At 42.8% G+C, this 9,362-nt stretch overlaps 1 protein-coding gene across 1 annotated transcript in view; it reads left to right on the top strand.

Annotated features, from left to right (window-relative positions):
* Nucleotides 1-9,362, top strand: part of foxo6a (forkhead box O6 a) — a 33,783-nt gene continuing 24,421 nt past the window's right edge. Inside the window, exon 1 of the mRNA XM_036586482.1 lies at nucleotides 1-1,083. Coding sequence (XP_036442375.1) covers nucleotides 682-1,083 — 402 coding nt within the window. The 5' untranslated portion in view covers nucleotides 1-681. The remainder of the gene's footprint in view (nucleotides 1,084-9,362) is intronic.

Here is a 9,362-nt window from a genome sequence, read left to right as displayed (position 1 = left end):
GAGGAGCCGGGCATGCTGCAGGTGGAGATGGATCAAATACACTATAGACTGTGAGAAAGGTGTGAAGGACGCGTTTGGGGCGGATTTCTATTGACTCCAGCTGCTGAAGCTGTCACCATAAATCAGCAGGCTGGTAATGACCGAGTGACTGTGTGCTCTGCTCTCCAGACTTCAAGCTTCTTTTTCTTCTAAAGAGGGATTTCGCGCCGTTTTCATGGACGTATAACACGCTTCAGTGAGGAGTTTTTTTCACCACTTTTGCCGTTTTCCATTGCAAAGATGGGAGTTTTCCGAGCGCAGGCAGTGCACGGCATGCTGGGTGGTTGAGATATCATCTGTTGCTGCAGCCGGCTTCATCAAAAGCGCGATCAGTCAAAAGCCCGCTTCATTTGGACCCAGCATGCTTGGGAGATGTCTTTAACGGTTCCTAAAGCGCGTTTGATCTGAGCAGAAATGGATTGTCCAACATTGTCATTGGAGGCAGCGATCGTTTTTCCACGTTGGATTGTGAAGACCCTCAGCTCTGCGTGTTCAGCATGATCTGCTGCACTCCTCCTGCTTAAAAGCACACATTGCTCGGTCAGGTAAGGCTTTTTTTTTCTTCTGAGAGCACCTCCACCATCACCTCCCGGAATCACGCCGACTTCTCGCCCAGCACGCCCCTTTCTTCTTGAAGCGCAGATGATGATGATGGAGGACGACGAGCTGGAGGCGCATCAGGTTGACGCTGACCCGGACCTGGAGCCCCAGAGCCGGCCTCGCTCCTGCACATGGCCGCTGCCCCGTCCAGATGCCTTCCCCGAAGGAGCGGAGCTGCTGGTCAAGGCGGAGCCGGACAGCGCGTCTTCGTGCCGCGAAGCGCTGCCCTGTGCGCCCGGACTGGACGTGGCCGGACAGCTGCGCAAAGCCAAGTCGTCCCGGCGCAACGCGTGGGGTAACCTGTCGTACGCGGACCTGATCACACGCGCCATCGAGAGCACGCCCGAAAAAAGACTCACCCTGTCTCAGATCTACGACTGGATGGTCCGCTACGTCCCTTATTTCAAGGATAAAGGAGACAGCAACAGCTCGGCCGGCTGGAAGGTAGCGCGCACGTGCACACATGCTTCACTTTAGTCTTTGGAAGACTTGGATTATTAGCGCATTAACTGGTTTTCCAATGCAATCCGCATCTATTCTTATGCTGAAGGCTTGGGTTTGGATTTGTCCTGCATGGCCATCATATATGATGGTGCTGCATTTGATAGCCATCATTGCAGCCCATTAGAGTCCACTGACAGGATCATATCTTATATTGACGCCTCACGCATGATAATACGCTGAGGGAAGTTTAGAAATGGGATGTGTCCACATTATTTGCCAAAACTAAAAAAGTGAAATGGGTTTTATAAAGACAGTGTACACAAATGATTCAGGGAGAGTTTAAACAGTAGATTGTCAGTGTGTTTGAGACTGGCTAGAGTAAGCTTAAACTAAGCACGAATGAGTAGTTTTCAGGCTGTTTAGAGGTGCTGCAGTGGACCAGTCTTTTCTACAGATCTAATTCCACAACTAAAACTCAGCTGACTGATTGTTCAAATCCCTTGTAGATCAGCCCCCTGTTTGCAGACATCACTATAGATTACTGCTCATTTTCTTAATTGTAAAGCAAATGTTCTCCACCTGTTGAAGTACATCAAACTGCCATCCCTATAGTCCACTTCCTTAGGGTTTTTATAAGTGCTTTGCCTGTTCTTGGTTACTTTTTATAAAATTGTACTTGATATGATGTTGCAGTGTTTCTTTCACTTATTACGAATTATCACATAAACTGAAGTTCCTGATCTCATCTTTACATTAAGAACTCACTCACTAGAACACCTGAGTATTCCACATGTCTGGTCCACACTCTTGTGCTTTATCCTTAGGGTGGGCCAGGATCACACACATATGGACTTGCTCTGTCTTGCAGCTCAGTCATGCTGATGAGGTTCTGTCTGTTCAGCATTTAGGATTTCTGAAAATGAGCGTTTGGTGGAAAGCTTGAAGGGTTCTGCTGTCAGGGCACTGTTTTGGGTTGTTACGTGTAGACATATTTAGCTATTCCGTTACTGAGTAAGAGACGGTGATACAAGGCCAGACTTACACACTGTCTCTTTTTACTCAATGTCAGTATTGTTGGTTAGACTGTTCTGAAAATGTCCACTGATGGGAGACAAATGCACATTGAAGACCCCACCATGACCACAGCACTGCGGCTCACCACTTTGTGGGCTGTGGAAAGAAGGGCAGAGCATAAAAACAAGCCCATAAGTGCTCAATAGAGCCTCAGTTTCCCCAGGCCTAGTCACTTGGACCTGGTGTAAGGCCGCCTCATTTAAGCAAGCGCTGCTGAGGTGTGTCTACAGGTGTCTGAGCTCCATTATCCCTTCACTGTGACAAGATACTGTGCTGCTCAACCACAGGATGGCTCCCATATCTTTAGCACAAGTGTCCCAGTTCAGGCTTACGTAAGGGCAAATTAAGGGGTTTGACACGAGCACTCCTAGTCTAGTAGTGCAGCAGTTATTTTCAGAGCCTGTCCAGACACAGCCTTAACCCAGGTAATGAAGGTGATTAGGCATGCTTTTAAAAGCACGCTCATGCTCGGTTATAGCTCTGACCCTGTTTCCGGCAGACACAATATAAACACACACCCTGTCGTCTCAAAAACATACGCTGGGCTCAGTCATATAGGCTGCAGACTGCAGAAGCCATGCAAACTGACCTTAAAGAGGATATGTTATAAGAATGTCCAGGCATTTGAATGTTGTACTTTAGTGTGGTTTCAGTTGGGTAAGGTCTCAGGACATGTCAGTGGTCTTGACTGACACACTCCCTGTAGCAAGGCTTGCTGGATGAATAGCTTGTTGGTGACTCATCAGTGATTATCCATCTTGCTTAATAACCAGCAAATTAGTCCTTGGACTCCCTCTATTGCCAGTCAGATTTGGTTAGCACTGGAGATGGTTGTGTGAGAGGCCGCAAGGCTTTATTGTTTACTTACATTACTATAAATGCAACAAATAAATGATAAAATCAAGTGCAATTTCAGTTTGGTTTTGAGAGGGTCATAAGTTCAAAGAGGAATGCTAAAAAAGGCAGCCTGTAAATAGCAGCACAGTAATCTCTTCTGAGAGCAGGTAGTCTATTAAGCTTCTGGATTATTCTATTAGATGGAGTGGGCTCTCCCGCAGTCTTAGACAGCAGCAGTAAGTAGTAAGTAGCTATTAATACCTATTTGTTTCTAAGAACTGTGAAAACCCAGAGAGTTGGCCAGAGTGTTAACAAATAAATAAATAACACACACACACACACACACACACACACACACACACACACACACACAAGTAACAGCAGCTTCCTGGGTTTGTTTTTGTTGACAAAATTGTTATAACAACAAAAATTATAGTATATGTAAATAGTATATGAAAAACGCAAAATTAAATGTAAAATTAATAACATTTTGGGAAGTACACCCACTTTAAGAGATTTTAGACATATATCCTTTTGCATCATATATATTCTAATGTTTCAGTGTAACTGCATTATCAGGAAATGCTTTCATCAGTAATAGTAATATTCACATATGGATCCACTATGCTAAGTTTAGGATAGCTAGTTCTTCTTTTTATGCTGTTGTCTCTCAGGTTGAGCTAGTTTACTAAAACACACCATCATGTCATTATGAACATTCAGTAACATTAGCAAACTTTTGAATACATTTTGTTTTTAATTAAAGAAGCTAATTTTCATTAAAGGAGCTAAAATAAATGCTTTGCCTTTTAATTTTGTAAAGTAGCTAGCTATTGGAAACTACTGTACTATTACAAGCTAATGTCAAGAAAACAACAACCTAGGTAACATTTGTGTTTATTACACAGATCACTAGCTCACTATGTGTTCTATAATAATATAATATAATAATGTAAATGGTTCCTGTAGATTCAAATTATCTAAGCTAGCTACAATTTTACACTTCCAGATGAATATTCCTTTATTTACTGTTATTTATGTTTATCTTGTAGCTTAAATTGTTCTTTGTTTCACTTTCTCTTCTCTGCTCCTGATAGATTTTTTTGTTTTGTTTTTTTTCCCCCAGTATTGTGCTGTCGCTGCACCTAAATCATGTCATTAGCTGGCACTGAAGCCTTTTTGATCTGAATTAGTTGTGTTAGCACAAGAAAACACTAAACTGAGTGGACAACTGGACTGCAGTTGGGAAAGGCTAATCTTTTTTGATAACTGTTTTGCAGGCTGCCCCCTGGTGGCAACATGGCCCTGTGCAGATGCTTAAGGAGGAGATTGTTAGGAATGTGCTAATCTGTAGATGTGTGTGTAGGAGGACACTGATCAGTGTGACAGTACTGAAATCCGGTCCCAAAAAGATCGTTCTCTTTCTTAATCATACTAATAAGCACTGACACTTATAAAAATGCTGCTCAAGTTTGGTATTTTGAACAAAAATATATTGCAAATTTAAATTTGTTTTTGGTTGTCTGGCATATTGAAAACAAAGCTGTGATGTCCATGGATAAGCGTAAAATTGTAGTAAAGCCACAGTCCCCCTGTCATTTTAATGTGCTATCTGATCTGCTCCTTATGACACACAGAGCAGTGAGAGAGCATCTGAACAGGCCTGCACTTTTCAAAACAATGTGATAACAGTGCAAATTATGATAATGGACAACTCAAACCTTTTTAAATGAAACATAACAGATCTGTCAAGGAAACTGCAGTTTTTGATCGAAATGGCTCTCCATTACTAACTGTCACTGTCTCTTCATCATCACCATCCACGAAGAAAAACAGTAATTACTTTTTCCAGGTAGGATATACCAGTGCCAGTTAACTAGCGTTCCCATGATTCCAGGAAACTCTGGGTTTTATAACTTTCTAGTGCTTCAGAAGCTCTTCAGTTTGTTCTGGTTAGAACAAAGGCATTATCTTGCCATCCGTAGTCATAGTGTTTCTCAAAATCCATTTTTTTTTTCAGAAATATGAGATTTTTTGGGATGTTTAGTAATTAGTAGTAATTTTTTTATGTGTGACAATTTTTTTTTGCCTCTTTGAAATTTACAAGAAATTGACCTATCCATGCTTTGCTCACAAATAAGTACTTCCATAGCCATGGTTGCAAGGTTGGAAAAGCTTTACAGATTGTTGGCTAAAATCAAATTCAACCTAACGAGAAATTGTCCCACACAGCTTTGACAGTTTTTTTTGTGAAAATATGTACATTTTATTCATTTTAAATGATTTCATTTTGTATGTGTCACTTTTAAAGATCACATCGTTAAAACAGACTGGGTGCAGTATTTTTGTCATTTAATCAAGGTTATATCTGATTAATAGAAGTTTGTCATCAGCTGTTTTAACATGGCAAGCTAGCTAACAGTCTACACCACAAGCTAGTGTAGACATTATGCCAACAACATTTCCCAGCTGTATTATTTTTATGTACTGACATTTTTGACAGTGTTCTGTAAGCTTTTCCAGCTTTGCAGCGGTAAATATAAAATAATGTATTTCTACATAGAGCATGGAGAGGTCTGCTAAATTTCTTTTAGTGTTGTTTTATTGTCACCAGAAAATGAAGTCCTGGTCCTTTTTTCTTCACATTTAATCCAGTTAATTAAAAGGCTAAAGTAGATGTACATGAGAAATGCTCTATATTAGGTTGTTAAAATTACATCATTCATTCATTTATTTATTTATTTTAGGATGGAAGATGAGCATCAAATCAGATGATGACTTTGCTGTAGTGGGCAATATTCTCATTCCTTTTTCACATATCTGAAATTATTTCCTTATGACTATTGTGGCTCTATGTGGATCTTAAAGAGTGAAGGGTGTGTGTATGTTTGTGTGTGTGGGAGGGAGAGCGAGTGAGAGATGGAGTGCGTGAGTGTGTGACCGCTGGTGCTCTGATGCCAGGGGATTGCGAGGCAGGTCAGAGCGGGTGCCAGGCAGTCAGTCAGACGCTCTAATCTGAAGTGACGAGAGCGTTATTTATAACGTGTCTTTAGGTAAGAGTACAGGCCAGCAGGGCAAAGGGTCAGCCGCCTGCCACTGCATGCAGGCCATCGAAATGAGAGTGAGAAAGGCAGAGAGGGAAAGAGAGAAAGTCAAAGAGAGGGAAGTGCTAAAAGGGAACACAGGCATGGAACAAGAGAGACATAAATACAATGTGGTCCCGAAAGCCTTAAATCTTATGGAACACAGTTTAAAAAATGCTAAATCTTCCCAATCCGACATATAGCTATGTCATTGATGTTTAGGTAGATGTTTTTTTTCTGTTTCTGTATGCCACATCCTGACGTTCTTGAATTCAAGGTGTAGCACTTACAAAAACTCTTATAAAGAGTCCTTGTGAATGGGCTCATTTGGCACTTTGAAGTGGTTACACGGTGTGTGTGTGAGTGAATCTGTGAGCACTAGAAAGAGCTCTTTTAAGGACAGGAGATAGGAAGTCACCCGAGGCCTTGTGTGATTCATATTTTATCGTTACTAGCGAGGGCTTGTGAGCTCGGAAAGTGAGGCAACGCAGAGAGAAACACAAATACCTTTTCTGCTAAGTGTAAGTACATACATTGTGTCACCCGCTGGGTCTCAAGTCAGCACCAGTTTCTTCCCTCATGCCTTTTGCCTGGACTGCTTGTGCCTTTCACTAGACCATATATCCAGCGTGATCTTTGCTGCTTTAGATTTCACATCTTCCATATAATCTAGCTCAGCTGGGGCTTTGGGGAGGGCTCTGGAGGTTAAGCACCTTGCTCAAGGAGCAACAGCATTGGACTTGTCCGAGCCACTGGTCACACACCACATGGCTTCACGTTTCCTCCTCTCTAGCTTTCAAAGCCACACATGCTCCACAGATTACACAGGATGTTGCTTAGCCATGATTATTGCAGTACTGCTCCAGCCAGAGGTGGAATCTGCTCAAATCAAATTCGGACAGAAATCCTTGTTCTTTACGGTGATAGATTTGCCTGATATTTGAGTTGCTCGTGTATATTTGATCTGACTGATTTGACTAGATCTGTGGTTCTTGAAAAGGTCCTCTGGACATTATCATTCACATTTTTGCCCTTTTTTATCTGTTGTCTTTTGTGTTAGGTTGGAGCAAAATGTGGACCATTTGGAGGGCACTCAGGACTGTTTTCAGAGTTTGTTCTTGCCTACTTGAAAGAGTTTATCTCTGTCTGAAGTTGATTTCACAGTCTCGATGTGTCAATTATAACTTTTACTCTTAAATGTTTGTCTGCCTGGTGGAGATTGATTGAGCACGGATTTGAGGGAACAAATCTTTCTGCAAAATTTGTGAAGAAAAATGATTTGCAAAGCACAAATTCCTTTAGAATGCAGGAGAGGGCAGTTTTTGTCTTCTGCTGCTAGCTTGGTGCCTCATGCCACTGCATGGATCAGTTGCGAGGGTGGAATGTTCTACTGCTTCCTCCTTCATTCTTGCATAGATCCCATAGCACATCTTTTCCTGCCAGCACCGTCTCAGGTTCTGTGAACCCCCCCCCAAAAAAAGACATGCCTACACTGGAGTCTTAGCCTGTGCCACTGATCATGTCCCTTTAGAACAGTCTGTTCTAGATCTATGTCATCTTTTGCTCTTGTTTTCTCATAGACCAGACTGTTCTGCTTTTTTTTTTTCTTCTGTCGTTCTGAAGCTTGACTCACATATTGGCTCCAGGCGGGGGTGTGTCATGGTGTTTTGGTGTGTGTCCTCAGCTTTGGTGCTCTTTTTCTGGCTCTTTGGATGGGACTTGGTGTGCCAGGAGTTTATGAGCACATAGTGGGAGGAGTAGTAGATGTCCATGCCAAGGCTACAGAGCATCCATGCTAACAGCAAGAGGGAGAAGCTGAAATGGAGCAGAAATGCAAAGTGATCTAAACCAGCGTTGGGAGAGGGTGCTGATGGTGGAATGGGTATTGTTGTCTTTGCAGCATATGAAGTGTTGTAATGTGTGAGGAGGAGCACTCCATTGTGTGTAAATTCCAAGAGACCAACAAATAGAAGAATGTGGTGGAGCAAGCCAACCAGATGGTTCTAAGCAAGCCCTTGAGGTGCGCTGGACCCGCAGAGCCATAAGTGTAGGCCTCGGGTGCAGCTTGCCTCTCAGCGCTTAACGCTATTTTTCCGAAGCTGTGCCTGTGTCCTCTGCTCACACACAGACGGGTTTTTGTTTACACGGATCACTCGAGCGGGATGCGCAGTCACAGAGGGGACAGGGAGGAAATTCCGTGGCGGTTTAGAGCGGTTTGGAGAGATCTGCCTAAAGTTATCCAGACCATCAATCAAAGCACCATGATTCCAAATGCCTGAATGAGCCTGATTTCGTAAGAGGTGGCCGTGTCCTTGGAATAGATCTCTCTTAACCTTCTGACCATCAGTAAACCGGGCCCTCTAAAAAGCCTCTACAGGCAGGCATCATAATGGTGCTCAGGAAATGTATTCAACTGGACCAGCACCAAGGACAGACTGTTCTGTCTCTGAAGGTCCTCAAAATTATGCTCCACTCAATAAAGGCTTTATATACTCCTCAGACTGCTGGGTGCTACTTTTAAACTTTGTGAGTCACCGCATTTTTATGAAATATGTGTGCATGAATCTACACAACATAGAGAGAGTGCTTTTTCTAAGGAGCCATGAAAAATTGCATGTGAAAGACAAATAAGAGGGCTGCAAAGCCAGCAGCCTACATGAAGGATGTGTGGGTACTTTTTACTGGGTTTGTCTTTCCATTGTAGTATATTTTTTTAAACACAAGGTCACACTGCATGTATTACCTTCTGATTGTATGTGGAGTTGACAGTTATGTGTAAGAGTCTCTGTGGATCACTGAAATGGGTTTGGTTAGAGCTCATTCTTAGCTCTTTCCTTTTGTTCGCACATGCTTTTGTCTTCAAAATGGCCAAAAACTGGTCTCTGATTTGTTTATGCCCTTCTATTCGGTGGGTCCTGAAGGTTTCTTTTTGTGTGCTTGTGTACACGTTTGTGCACTTGTATTCTGCGGAGGGTTTTGTGTTTTGAATGTGTGTGTATATTTGTGAGTCCATTGGTTGTGCTAGTGTGCATGCCTGTGTGTTTGTGAGACAGAGGCACGGCACGGTGTGTGTGTGTATGTGTGTGTGTGTGTGTGTGTGTGTGTGTGTGTTGATGGGCTCAGTGGGAGACTGGGTCCTGGGGGAATAACTCTCGTTAATAATTCAGACGAGGCTCATTATCAAGGCAGTGCAGATTTCTCCCTGATTTCACCTTAATTGCAGGCAGCCTGCTCCACTCAGGCAGTCTGTAGTCACGCTGTGCTCCCTCGCTCTCCCCCCTCCCA

The sequence above is a fragment of the Colossoma macropomum genome, unplaced genomic scaffold, assembly GCF_904425465.1.
Source record: "Colossoma macropomum unplaced genomic scaffold, Colossoma_macropomum, whole genome shotgun sequence".
In the NCBI taxonomy this organism is placed as follows: Eukaryota; Metazoa; Chordata; class Actinopteri; order Characiformes; family Serrasalmidae; genus Colossoma; species Colossoma macropomum.
This window is presented reverse-complemented; position numbering and strand designations above follow the sequence as displayed.